General features: G+C 44.2%; 1 protein-coding gene across 1 annotated transcript; it reads left to right on the top strand.

Annotated features, from left to right (window-relative positions):
- Positions 1–724: 724 nt before the first annotated feature.
- Positions 725–11,373, top strand: LOC140212913 (uncharacterized). Its single transcript, XM_072284028.1, has 5 exons — positions 725–915; positions 1,680–1,908; positions 2,612–2,777; positions 7,819–7,934; positions 11,202–11,373. The coding sequence occupies exons 1-5, from the start codon at positions 756–758 to the stop codon at positions 11,371–11,373; spliced, it is 843 nt and encodes a 280-aa protein (XP_072140129.1). The 5' UTR covers positions 725–755.
- Positions 11,374–14,869: the final 3,496 nt, after the last annotated feature.

Consider the following 14,869-nt stretch of genomic DNA (forward strand, 5'->3'; position numbering starts at 1 on the left):
TTGGCACATTATCACGTAAGGGCTACTGCGCATAACTGTTGGTGGAATTTCATCAAGTAATAATAAGTTTGTGAACATCCACAATATCATATCCAACACTTGAAATACTCGCAATGTTTTATATATTAGGAAAACGCAAAATACTAATGTGTTCGAACTGTTGATAAAAAGTAAGTTTTTTACCTGCGGTATTTCGCGTGCATTGTCTTTTCCACATTAGCGGGCGCTTGCACGGCGTAACATTGTGGTGTCGTCGAAGTTTCTTAAACGCTACCGCTACCGCTATCTGCCCCTGCGTGTGAAAGTGTATCTTTGTTGTTGTGCAGAATTTCTACGCACATTGACATTCATATCAACGTAGCAACTCGGCATTTTCTATGATCGCAGAGCGCGAAACTGCGAGACTACTAAGCACTTCTGCAATGAAAAGTCAGTGACAACGTAAAAAAATGTCGGTAAAAACGTGAATGCAAAATAACTCGCAACTGCACAAAGTAAGCTTCGTTGTTTTAAAGTCGATACCATGGTAAGATTGCGAAACATGGTAACTAACCACCTGAGTAATGAGTCTCGTCAAGGCGATGGTCTGATCACTCGCAGTGGTCTACTTAAACACCTTTGCTACGTGGGTCGGAGGGTTAATAACAAAGAAGGTTTTGATTCAAGAAGTGTCTGTGCGATTTCTTTTACATTTATGCTAAATATATTTACTTCTACAGGATTCAACCCAGGGTGTAACAACGGAATCATCAGAAATGAACACCGCAGCAACTATTATAGCTACTTCCAGTTCACCTGAGCGAGCATCAAGCACCGAGACCCCGACTAAAGCAATAGCTACGACCCCGACTAAAGCAATAACAACGACCCTGACTGTGACGACAACACCGGCCACCACCATATCAACGATACCACGTGAGTACTCCAGGATTAGCAGCTGATATTCATGATAAGGCCGTTTTTTTCTCAAGTCATATGTTGGAACTGGAGAGCGCGTAGTGCGGGGCCCGGGGCAGTTATCTCTTATTGTCCATTAGAATAGGTGCTACATAGGCGACAATCGAAGCCGCGTGCGTAGCATTATATCTATAATGTTATATTATGTGGACATGTATTGAATAAAAGAGAATGGATGGGAGAATAAAAATGCGTTGGATCGCATACGGCAGACATTGCCAGCTCTTGACTGCAAGCTTACCATTATTATTGGAAATGAAGGCGTACAATTAGTGCATTTTGCCAGTTGTGACATATGGGGCAGAGGTTTGGAGACTGACAAAGAAGCTTGAGAACAAGTTAAGGACAGCGCAAATAGCGATGGAACGAAGATTGCTAGGCAAAGCGTTAAGAGACAGAAAGAGAGCGGTTGGGATAAGAGAGCAAGCTGATATAGACGGTATTCTAATTGACATCAAGATGAAATAATGAAGCTGGGCAGGTGATATAATGCGCTGGTTAGATAACTGTTCGTCCATTAGGGTTACAGAATGGGTACCAAGAGAAGGAAAACGCAATCGAGGACGACAAAGACTATAGACGTACTCGCTATGGACTATACACTTACTATGACTATATACTTACTGGCTAGGAAGTAGGAAATGTGTTTAGAGGTCTGGTGCTTCATTTTCACGAATGCTTCACAATGTCATTGCAAATGGTCCTTCGCCTTGTCTTTCAAGCCATCGTTTACGGACCCCCGACCTTGTACTCTGTGGTGTGCACCGTGGACTGCAACATCAGGATGGTGGTCCCGCCGGACGGTGTTTGCGACTTTATATTTTTCGACTCTCTTTATGTGACTTGCGGTGGCGGAGTCGGCGACGCGCAAACGACGCCCAAGTTACAGCGTTTCTTCGACCTGGCCGCTCAAGGCAACAACACGCAGTTTGGATGCTCCATCGACGCATTGTAAGTTGTGAGATGCACTGTGCCGAGTTCATACGTTTGGGCGAGCGACAAAATATAGCACACGTATGTCATAATAATCCAAAAATATGTCACTGGCTCATGCAACTTTATTCTAGTAAAATTATGAGAGGGTTGGCCCGAACTGATAACTGGTAGCTAGTTAACTTTGTTCTTGTTTCCAGTTACGTGACTTTGAATTGAAGGGAATTAGCCTCCCGGCCTCCGTGAAGCTGGTGACAATCTTAAACCGTGAGGAGTGGTAGGCACCCTACGAGGCAGCCACGAGTACTCCTCGAAAGAGCGGTATTTTAAGCTGTAAAATTGGTTGTGTGGAAACTAAATCAAGGTACTGTATGGCAAAAGGCTTGCATGAGGGTAAAGCCGAATTCGTTATCGCTGAATCGATCTCAGTCATAACCTTATAGGCTTCCTAATTTGCACAAATTAGCAAAATGTCATCTCCTTATTGACCTTGCAAATAAAAAAAATTCTCGTTTTTTTCGTTTTCGTGGAACGACCTGCGAGAATGATGTATATCAAGCGATAATAACCAATGTCGCTACATCTCAAACAATATGGGGCATTCATTTTCATGGCTTTAAAATAAGCCATGAAGACTGCAAGTGTATTATTTTGTTCTGTATCTTGGGCGCTGCCCGGTCCTCGAAATAATGACTCTACTATATTGTTTCCTTGTTCGCAGAAAGCTTGGCGAATTTGTCACTGACATCGAGAAATCAGATTCCCTGAAATGGGCTCAGGAGAAACTGTGGGCAAACAACGTGTACCACTGGGGCGTCATGAATATCTATCACGTTCTATTTTTTCAAGACCCGGATATCGTGAAGAAAGCGCTCGAGGCCCTGAAGGTAAATTCATGACATTTGATGTGCTGTCTAAAACTTCACATCAGCTTGAATGTTTAACGAGATGCTTCGGCTCCAATGGCAGGTTACTAGGCGGTGACTTGAGGCAAGGGCGCTACAATCATACACCAATAGAAAACTCTACAATGTGAAACGCCTTTTTGACAGTGCGGTGGCGGCCTTCAATTTCTGCAAACTTCATAGTTAATATAAAGATTGCGCGCTCGATTGGGAATAATGAAAACATATTCACCAAACCAAAGGAATTGTTTAATAAATAGGCGCAGTTTTACCAGAAATGTGGAGCCTTCGATTGCGATAACAAATTAGTTGACAGGTGTACCAAGTAGGGAGAGTAGTACTCTCAACTGTACAAAATTACAACCATTCGCTCGATTACCAATATAAAAAACATGTTGTCGCGCGCGCACAAGCAAACATGAACACATCTCACTCGATGACAGCGGAAACTAGGTGCCGAAATGTTCGAGTGGGGAAGCGCGGCAGCGGCAGCGAGCGAATTGACCTTCGCGCTGCCGATAGCTTGAAGACGAACTAAGCGGCGAAAACAACGCGGGCAAAGCTACCAGCACTCGGCGCCACTCTTTCATCACAGATCGCGTTCAACATGAATGCCGGAGCAGCCGCGCGATAGGCTTCAGCCGCTGGAGTAAAAGACCCCTCTCTCCCTGCGCACGGTGCCTTTTGCGCTTGAGATTGAGCCGCCTTTGTCGGCACAGAACCTTTCGCACACTGTCAGCGCGCAAACCTTTTCATGCTGCCGCGCGGGATGTGCCGGCCAGGGCAAGCTGGAATAGGCGACATTGCTTCGTGTTCCCATTGGATTTGTGCAATACGAGATGCTGCACCCACCAGCTTTTTGGCTGTGCTCCTTGTTCGCAGCGTTCACCCATAATTTGTTTTCGCGGCCTTTTCAGTATATTTACCGCTGCAGCGGACCAGGTGTATAGACCACTGCATCTAGTGTCACTTTGGTTTTTTAGGCAGCAGCCATGCAACTACCGCCCGTCAGAGCTTTCGGCCTTTCCGCCGCCTGTAGTTATTTTTCTTTCGTTCTATTGAAGTGTGTGTGCGGTTTTTATGCCTTCTGAACAGTCCTTCGTCTACAGCCCGGTGCTTCCTCTGCTGTCAAACCGGGCCTCATATTCACATCTCCTCACATTACCAACTGATGATGAGTTAGTTGCTGAATGCGACAACTGTTCGGCCAGGTTTAGCCGTTGTTGAACGCCGGTATATTACCTGCTTTTATTGAAAAACTCAGCCATGTACAAGTGGTTATAATACCAGCTTGTACAGAACATTTCATTGTTGTTCTCAAAGTGGAAGACCTTTATTTGTAGGGAGATTATAATATTCCATCCGTAGGCAAAAATTACCGGCGAAAAGCCTGCCGAGGTCTTGCCCGCTCACAAAAGATACCGCCCGTAGCATTGCCTAAAAGAGAAAGAAAAAAATATGAGTAGAAAGTAACTATAAGAAATTTCCATTGAATAAATGCACATAGCGCGTGCTTGTCTTAAAGTGCTATCACATTCAGAAATCTACACCCACTAAGGACGTACAAATATCGTCGAACAAATCTGTTTTAAAACAAAAAAAGTGCACATGCCGTAGTTTGTACACCCGTCCACCAAATATTGCGGACCATGGAATCACAGAAAGAGCTGAATATCTCCACAACCTCACAATGAATGCTGGTTTTGTATTTCGGGCCTCGGCTAGAATTTGCTAACAACATTCTCGCTTACAGTTTTACTGGCTACTGCTACAGTCTGAAGTAGGTAAAGGCAAGGCGAAGAAGACCAGGACTTAGGAAGAAGAACACGAACGACAAGGCGCCCGTCTTGCCGTTTGTGTTCTTCTTCCTAAGTCCTGGTCTTCTGCGCCTTGCCTTTACCTACTTCAAGCATGAACCAACTAGCCCAAGCAAGAGTTTTACTTGAGCTACAGTCTGCTCGGGGATTGAACGTCTTCTGAGATCCCGTGGTCTGTAAACTTTTGTGGCCGGGTGTACATGAGCATAAAGTGCTTTGAGAAATAATTCTGGTATGTAATGAATAAACAGTTGAACAACGAGAAAAACTATTGAAAAAAGACTGAATTTTATTTCAGTTAATGCAAGTGTTTACGGATATGCTATGAAGTTAGTAGAAAGAGGGAACGATTGTTAATCCCGTTTCAGTGGTTTACTTTTTAGTGTACAATCAATACTCAATTCAAGAGAGCTTAATTATTCGCCAGCCTTGCAATGAATAGCTTGCTTTCCACACCTAGTCTGGATTTCCTTTGCTTTCCGAATGGAGCTTCTGGAGCCATGTCTCGTGCAGACGGTGTATCGGTAGGCAGTCTGTAACTTAAGGTCAATGATATGCTCTGCCAGATTGGAATTGTATACTTTTCCATGGGATAAAATTTCACATTTAATAAGAAAGGAACGGGTTCAGCGGCTACCTTTACAGCATCCTCATTATTTTCTAGGATACAAAGTACGCTATTTTGCAAAATTATCATCCTGGCGTAATTGGTTTCAGTTGTGGTTTCCCGTGCCAACGCATAAAAGTTTAGCTTAAAACAATGTATAATGCATCAATTTAGGTAACCACACAGGAAGCAAAAAGCTGTATTACTCAAACATCCTACAGAAGAAGCTAAATCAATTACGAGGTGATTCACATGGGGCGTTCACGAAATGAGTTCATTGAACCACACCTTCAAGAACTTCTGCGTGTACACTTGCAAAGTTCAAGCCGGTTGTCCCCATGATAAGTTCGCATGATTTTACATTCTAGCGGGTATGCTCCTTATTAAACTTAAAAAAAAACAAGTCCAGCTTTTTATTCAGTTTTAATTAGTTGTCAGGCAGCCAGAAATGTATTTAGCCGTATAATTTTGCTGATGCTTCTACTTTCCGCATTTTGTAACCTGTAAATTTATTTACAGATATTTTAGGCCCTCGCTGTGCCCAAGCAGGACTGGGTACTTCAATAAACGTGAGAGTGGTACAAACTATAAATATTAATAAAGGCAAACTCAGTCATTGTAGAAAGGCAAACGTCATAGAAATTGTATTTTTTACAACGAAGAAACGAGAGAGAGAAAAAACTCAGGTAATCGGGCATGTAAACAATTATATCTCGGAAAATGTCATTCTCCCTGTTTTTTACTAATCAGTCAAGTGTCGTGCAACTCACTACAGTGCTCGGTAATTTGTTCCATAAAATAAGGCCTGGTGGAAGCACGATTATTTTGGGAGTTTACCCTGTTAAATGGATGGCGGATGGTTTTACAATTGTTAAATCACATATACCGCGTTCGCACGTTGACGGACATAGATCAGCAGCTCGACAAGTTATGACATATTGCATCGTTTGCCTTGTCAGTGCATTATGACCATATGAACTTTCTTGAAAATTGTAGCAGCCCATTTTTACATAGAGCTGCTACCTCCTCCACAAACTATGGGTTTAGAAGCGTAGACTGTTGGGCCGGTTGGTGCATGTTGTAGTGTGGTTGAGCAGAAATTCGGGTGGGAAGAAGTTGAGTGGTCAGAACAGACGCTCCAATGAGCGTGTATACCACGAGCGTCTGTCCTGTCCGCACCATTTCTTCCTACCCGTATCTCCGCTCAATGAAACTACACCAAACAATAGCTTGATCGCTTCAAACTTTCGAGCTCTAAAGTCATCGTTGTAGTAAATGACCTTGCACCTAACCAACTGTTGCTTGGCTTTAACGAGAGTGTAGAAAAACAATTTAGTTTTTCGCTAACCCTCTCACGAAATACGACTGATAATGGATACCAAAAAGTAATATAGCTCAATTTTAACGTATAAGAACGAATCATGGCTATACCTTCTTCGGACTCGTTGCAATGGCCGTCACGAAAACGTCACTGTTGAGGCCGATATAGTTTAACATTCAAGACACTGATGACGACATATATTCGGACCGGCAGCACGTGCCTTTGCCGAAACACAGCAGGCAGTCGCGGGAGCGCAACCGGCGTCGACGAACGTGGGCGCACGTGTGAAATTCAGTAGACGGACAAGTTCACTGCGCCCAACGCTGTGGTGGTTCACGTGAGCTCCGTGACCTTGGCCAGTCACGTGGGCGCTCATGATTTACATCATTCAAACATTATTCTCCTTTACTGGCGGGAATATAGCAATCAGGAATTGTGCGATGCAAGCCGTAATGAATGGCGTGGGACACGGTTGCGCAATAGGCGGTCGTTTTATCGACCCCTAAATATCATTCATTATGCAGGAGTGACGAAATCGCTGTCCGAGAATTTCGTATCTGCACTGGCTTTGAGGACGTTTTTAAAAATGTTGATTTATTTCTTTCATGCAATTCCGAGTTTAGATCATTGCCACACTTTGTGAACAACGTTAGTGTGTCAATTTACTACAACGTCCTCCTGAGACTAGAATGAAACTTCGTTACACAGTGACTTTCGAAGTCTGTTTTTATCGCTGTCTGGTATGTTACCAGTGTGAAAGACCCGATTTTATTTTCTTTACCGGATGTTGTTACACTACAGGAGCAGCATCTCCGTCAACTGGGGCGAAGTAACCATCTATTCATTTTATGGCATGGCTGAAAATATTTTGTTGCCATGAACCCAAAGACAAAGATGCAGCACAGTGTTGCTATAGTTGACATTCTTGTGAATTCTGATTTAGTGTCGTGGAATCGAAACGCCCTCATTCTTTGCTTCTGATCGCCATTGATGACACAGTGTCCCATTTCACATTAGGGTCACTTTCCTGCAATGCTTATGGCAAGAACACGAATTAACTACAATTATACAGTGTGATATACATTAAACATAATATCCACGAAGAATATTTTATTTATTTATTTATAGTTACTTTTGAGAAAAGTAGAAAACAATGCATTCTGTTATGGAAGGGGTTTTACATGCAGCTGAATAGGACACTGCCCAATTTGAAGAATCTTGCTGGAGTAGAACATTCTTATATATATATATATATATATATACATATATATCTTGCAGGCAGCGGCCCAGTTCTCCCAGCTTTCCTCAGAAAAAGGGGTGGCATCGCATACATTTCTCGGAGTATATGCCAGATGGGATCTGAAACCCTGTGAAAATATCGGCCTCCACACGAAGTAAGTGCCGCAGTCTTACGTCATGAATTAAAATTACAGGTGCCGTTCTTACATCCTGCAAAGTTCACATTATGTTAGGACCTCTTAACAGGAATTGTGACGCTAAGGGGCATTAGCCGACACATATGGAATAAAATATGTTGTTATGCACCGCCCAGAGTACGGCATGTACTACACCTCTGTGCTAAAATGTTCAAAGTGAATGAGTAATCTCACGTAAAATCTGTGACGCAGAGACTCAGGAAATTCATTGGCTAGCCGAGGTACTGCCACGCAAAAACTGATATCAATTAGGCTTAAATCCTTTGTCTACCGCTTACCGCCACTTTTCCGATTATATGCATTTTGAGCATCTTAATCATAATGCACAGGATCATCAAAAATAAAATGTTCAAAGCGAAATTTCTGCGAACGTGCCAAAGTCATTTTTTTAAAATTTAACATCAACTGAATTAATTTCTTTTTTCGGATGTTTGATTTTGAAAAGCCGTGTGGGGGATGCCCGTAATTTATTTGAACACAAGTTTAGTGGCTCTCTTGGGATGAGCTAGAACATTTGCAGCTTACTGCATCAATGAAATGGGGGTGCCTAATCTTGGCGTCAAGCTACACATTGATAATGTAAAGATATCAGGTATAAGCTTATCTACAAAATCAAGGAGTTGAGTGCATGCGTACGCTTACCACGCACTGAAATATGAGATTGCCCTTTGGCCTTTCACTGTAGACCTATTTCTTGCACTTCATTGTGATTCCTTGCAGAAGTTACAGAATAACAAACGGTTAAAAGCTTTGGAGGCCGTTGGACAGTTCACAATACTAATAATGCACCAGTGTGGTAGAAAGATATGAACAATTGGAGATACTTTTGCAAAGATCTGTCTTTCGATAATCCTTGGTAAAAGTACTACATGGGTTATGTAAAACAAAAGTGGTGTTTTCGTTCCTTTAGGTGAGCCACGAGTTTAGGGTTATTGTTGATAATACTATACCCTGAATGCGTCTGGTCTCTGCATGGCAGATGATGTAAAATGGAGAGCATGAAATGTTTTTGTTAACCTCATGAGTAACTTTTTTCTTAGCTGAATCCCTTAGCGTTGATTATGCCTGCCCCGCAGAAAGGATGTTGTAATATCCTGTACCGCAAGTTTTGTTTCTTTGTAATGGCTTCAAGCTTTTATTTTCAAACAAAGTTGGCACAAATGCAATCAAATAAATCATTTAAGGCTCTCAATATTCTTCATTCATTTTTTATTACAGACAGCTGAATAAAAATAGAGTGCTTCTTGAAAAAAAAGCGTTGTTATGACATCCACCTGCAGAAACAAAATCTATGGAAGACTCAACTACAATTGACGCCTACGTAATGTGAATCTTTGTGGGAATTGTTGCAGTGGGTGAAGGCCTATGCGGGTCTGGCTCGTGGGACCGAAGATGCGTTTTGCCGCTATCTCAACGCATAGTGTTTTAAGGCGCCAAGAAGGGACAGCACTAATTGGGTTTAGCATATTGTCACGTGGTGGTGACGTTAAGAACACAGTGGCAATACTGTGAAAGGCAAAACTAGATTTTATTGGGCGAACCTGTGCCCACAAAACAGGCTACACTTATAGCGCAACGAAAGCGGCGAACACAGTCGGCGATCGTCGAAAATCTGATCAGCGGGTCAAGCGCGTCGGCTTTTATACAGAATTGTCGAATGTTACAGACTAATCGTTTGGACCCGCGTGCCTTCCACAAAGTTCTACACCATTCGCGTTACGCGATGAAATCAGATAACACAAGGTTCCGCGACAACAGACAGCCGGGTAGAAGCATCGATAACTTTCCAGAAACTTCGGATACATGCAGACGCGTCCCGCGCTGTGCAATTACAGTTGTTAAGCGACGAAACGTGGTCTCCCGATAACGATAAGTACACGTGTCAATATTTGAAGGCTCCTTTTACAGAACTAGCTAAGCCAGGACGATGCTCGTCCTCGTCTGTTGCTCCATCTGACGTGCTATCTACACAAAGAGCTCGTTGAAGAAGGAGATCCTTGCAGAATGCTTCGCATGCGTGCGATCAACTTACACTCAACGCGCATGATCTGCCAGCGAGACATCAAGCGTCACGTCAGCAAGAACAGGAGTGTCCGGCCTATGATGCAAGGCAGCTTCTCAAAAGCCATATTGATCTCTAGAATTATTTCGCGGTTACACGCACTTTCTCCCGCGGCAGAAAGCTTTTATTTTATTTCAAGGGGAGGTGATGCACGATAACTATCCAAACCACGGTTCCTTTCTTTCTTTAGTTCGCGCCACTTTGCTTGGCAAAAAAATTGCGCTAAGAACGCTAGATGGATGACCAAACCTCGTTTAACTCAGAAAGCAATGATTTGAATTAGCCCTCTACCTCTCCATTTGCAGAATGTCCTAAATTTGCCCATTTTTATTGGAGCAGATATTTGAACACAATTTTCCAGATTCGACAAAAACTAGTGGTGACGATGGCCGAAGCAATAGAAAGCATTAAAGAATATGCTCAATCACCAAAAAAGAACAAGAACACGAATGCAAGGCGACAGCAGAGCACAAGCGCGTGGCTTGTCCCCGGGAAACAATGCGCAATGTGTAATCTGGACAAGCACGACTCGGCTTTTGCAACATCGGTACTGAAAACTGCGGCGAGTGCAGCTGATGCTTGCTAGTTTAAAGGTTAGAATGCGGCATTCCAAACAGAGTACCACTATCGTTGCTTGAATGCTATTTTGGCAGAACACTTACGATACCACGTAGTCTTTTGCATCCTGTCCCATGGCCTGTACACTAAGCTTCCCACGATATAACACTCTAATGTAAGACGCGCTTGTCGGACGTCAGTAAGAGAGTTACCATAGGTTCCCTAGAAAGAAAAAGGAAACAAAGAACGAAGTGATGGTTAGCGATTTGTTCGCAAATCGCCACTGCACTTCAACTGTTTATTTGCGGACCAATAAGCAAATTAATCCACGTACTAGGTATATGTGTTGACGTTTTGACGCGTTTCGAATTACATTAAAAATATTACTAAACGTCATCGCCGCTGGGAGGTTGGTCTTATTTTTTTTTTTGAGGGCATCGCAATTATCAAATTGTGTTTCTTTTCTTTTGAAATCGGGTGTTGCATTGAATTTGGAATTGAGCGTGTGACTTTCACTTCTGTAAATTGTTGATTAAGTAGCTGCTACAAAAATGATCAACAATTTACAATGGCAACTAATACCATACTCTCCTGCTCGTTTAAAGGTCTGTCTTCTCACCGGACATGATTGTCGTGCTTGGACATTTTTCGTACCAAGAGAACAAGTTCAAGGGATTCTTCTACAACTGCTTTGTATTTTCGCCCAATCTGCTCATGAATGTGTTGTATTACAGTAACAGGGCCGCCCGCTACTATCATGCACTCGTAAGTACATAGCATGAAACACCTATCAATTGCAGAGAATGTTGGCGCAAAATAAAAGTGCGCGGAAACCACCGACCATAATTAGCAATGTTAGGCAATACCCTAAAGAAATATACTTGGCTATAGAAAAAACGCTCTTCATTTTTGTTGCAATGAGCATATCAAGCTGGTGTTTCTTATTAATTTAATACATGCTAGTGAATAGTGGCGGTGTTCCCAAACAGCGGTTGCGCTATATTATTTCGCCAGAGCGAATTGCCACCAATCAATATGTGGTCAGGAAAGGTGGCCAGCCGAAGGCATAGAGCCGCTACGCATGCCAAGCTTTGTAAGTGAGGTCCCTGAGCCGTGGACGGGCACGCCGTTAGTGATACTATAACGGATTGTACATTTAGGCAAGGTAGTGTTTTGAGAAAAACTGCGCGAGTGGCAGCGTGGAAGCCGACGGCTATTCTCCTTTCTTGTCACCGCCCCAGAGGACGGTGGCAAGGACGGTGAATGCTCCGTGGGATCATCAAAGGTACAGATCATCATGGTAGAGCGCCTACACCGGAACCGCGATGGTCCCGCAATCGAGTCCCGGACAAGGACGAATTTTTCTTAAGCTACGACGATTTTATTTCGAGCATCTCGTACGGGTTTCCTTTGTAGCAATTGCTACGTATGAGTGGATCTCTGATTTTCCCTTTATTAGTTACTTGTTTTCACCTTGAGGGTTTCCGCAGAAGAATTACATCAAAGCCATTCAGATGATCGAAATCTCTCGCTCACAGCATCCCTGTCGGAAGGATCTTTGATACAACTAATGAGCGAATGAACGAGTACGTGGGCGAAAAAAAAACGAACGAACGAGAAAAAAGGAGACGAACAAACGTTCGCTTTGCGGAGTTCCGACCACCAACCTTCAATCAAACACAAAAATGGCTCGAAGAGCCAGAGGAATAGTATTGCATTCATACCGAGGCAACAAAAGTTTCCCTTAAATAAGTACGCTGAGGATATGGCGGGAATGTTGGCGCAAAGACTCAGGCAAGGCAACTGCCGTTTCCCAGCTGGAACAACACTTTGGTCGCTATAGGAGTCTTGGAACACTCGCTCGACGAGAACCGCCGTAAGTGGTAATGCAGCCAGCGCACATAGATAGTGCTGGATATGAGGCGGAAGGAAAACCGTCGTTCTTTGAAAACATAAAGGTGCTCTGGACCATCTCTGGGGCTTGGTGCAAAAATGGATTTTGCTGATAGCACACCCTGCGCTGAGTATATCAGTCAAATTGTGCACTCTGCCATGGCACCTGGCGGTCACAACTGGAGCACGAAATCACCTTTTTTTCTAAAACGGCCTCTCTTAAACAGAAGCCTCTCCTCACACTTTTTGGGCTGTTATATATTGTCAAATAACAGATTCCGATACTCGGCTGCTGTTTACAAAAAGCTGCCGCCATTCAAGAACCTTTTTTGGATCAGTGCGCTTCTTCGTATTGTTCCTATGTCATTTAATAACTAGACAGAACTCGAGAGCTTTAAGGAACCCATGTCGCGAAAAATGTGGCACCGGCGTCTCTCGTCCTGCGTCAGGCGTCGCACGTCGTTCCCCCTGAAAGATGTTCGAACCAGCCATACCCATGCTCTCCATGCGGAGCAAGGAAGCTGCTGAAATAACTGAATTGCTCAACCAAAAATACGTATAAAAATTGTAAAGTACGACTTACACATTTTACTATGCGAGAAAATGTAATTATGTTATGCCAAAACTCGTAGAAACCCGATTGCTGGACAGGCCACAGCGTCCGCCATTTCCGCGCGCCGGTGCGTGAGTATTTCGGGGGCCACAGAGCGGCGCGCCTGGTTCCTAGCAACACACCCAGATGGCGCTCGCCTCCACCGCATTGCGGCAAACGTCAGATGCTGTGTTTCTACCAGAAAGCCCACCTTCACGCACAGCGCTCGCGGCCAGCGTTTCCGGGTAAACTTTACTGTCGCATCTGCTCCAGAGTCTGGGAAGCGTGCGAAGCAGTCAGGGATCTTTGAATGCTATCGTGTTCTCCCTTTAATGGCGAAGCTTAAGCGTCCACAACCATTTTGACGCCCCTAATAAGAAATTAAAAATACGCGATAACCTGCGTTTCGACTTTCAGTTAGAAATACGTAGTTGCGGAAGACATCGATTATCGTCTGCTCACGTTCGGCCGGGGCCGCCCGCTGAGTGGCTAAACATGTACCAGACTGCTTATCGGTGTCGTAGACGCCGGTCTCTCTCGTGTATACCGGTTTTGAACACTCAACTAGCCTCGAACCACAGCGAGCCTAAAGGTAGACCACACGTACGCTTGCCGGGGCGCGCTCACGCCTTGTAGCCCCGGGTGAGACGCCGTTACAGACGTCGCTTTGTATTGAACGATTGATAGCGCTTCAGATCGGTTAGGCTTGTGCAGCAGGAGCGCGAGGGCGCACACGATCCCTGTCGTGCCAATAACGAACTTGCTACATTTGCACGTGGCTGCCTCTGCTGCGTAGCGTAGATAAATCGGTCGCCACGGCGTATCGCGACTAGCCTGATGGTGCTGCTCAGTTCTGCTTGCTGAGGAAAACCGCGCTCTCTGATTGGTCTCTGCGGCTGACGTGGCTGCAGGCGTGCGGCGAGCCCGCCCTAGCGCCATCACCTGACTGGAACAGGTCGTCTGCTTCCGGAGCTGTACACCTTCTAGGCAAGGTCAGAATCGTAGCTCGTTGCGAAAGAACGTAACGATGACATTTCGTTCGAGTGTCGGAAATTGCGCGCTTGCCGTGGAGTTAATGACATTTCGTTCGAGTGTCGGAAATTGCGCGCTTGCCGTGGAGTTAAGTGCGAAAGTGTATCTCCTACTTCTCAGTCGCCACAAGAAAGACGCGTGTAGATATATAGTACACTGTAGCTGAGCAACCGGAAGAGAGGCCACGAACTCCACCGTAAGTAGAGGAGCGCACCGTGTCGGTTTCGACCGGCGGTGGCGTGGTAGTCGTTTCTGGTCTTCAGCGGTGACGCACGGCAAAGCATTTTTGATTTAGCGGCGGTGGCGCCGCTGGTGTGGAAACGGACACCAAAAATTTTCAAAATTCGCGAAATTATTTTAAGCTAAACTGCTTTAAATTCTGGGCGTTTCATACTGAATGTAGAGAGGACCCAATAGAGGTGTGTTGAAAGTTGGAGAAATACAAAACGTTTGGAATTGTTTTAGCCAATATATTTAAAAAAGAATTGGCCACAGATTCAAACGTGTTCATGTTGGGTGTGTTTGTGTATTTCTTCCTCCATAGATATGCGGAACCTTGCTTGTTTTTTGGGTCATAGTCGCAACTGTTTGTATTTTGCTGTGCCTCAGTTGTTATAAGACATTTTTCCATTGAGCTAAGAGTCAGCGAATCCGTACAGAATAGACAATTCAGCACCAGCACTAGTGACACTCTCTAGATATATTAACCTTGCTTCCGCTTGTTGACATTGAGACTGCATTTATACAATAGGCTTT

Source organism: Dermacentor andersoni, chromosome 8 (genome assembly GCF_023375885.2).
Source record: "Dermacentor andersoni chromosome 8, qqDerAnde1_hic_scaffold, whole genome shotgun sequence".
NCBI classification, from domain to species: Eukaryota; Metazoa; Arthropoda; class Arachnida; order Ixodida; family Ixodidae; genus Dermacentor; species Dermacentor andersoni.

What these genes read in the sequence shown, in the direction of transcription:
- LOC140212913 (XM_072284028.1), top strand. Translation starts at nt 756, where the DNA reads ATGAACACCGCAGCAACTATTATAGCTACTTCCAGTTCACCTGAGCGA. An exon ending in GGATGCTCCATCGACGCATT is followed by an intron (nt 1,909 to 2,611) that starts GTAAGTTGTGAG and finishes CCTTGTTCGCAG; the next exon opens with AAAGCTTGGCGAATTTGTCA. An exon ending in AAGCGCTCGAGGCCCTGAAG is followed by an intron (nt 2,778 to 7,818) that starts GTAAATTCATGA and finishes TATATCTTGCAG; the next exon opens with GCAGCGGCCCAGTTCTCCCA.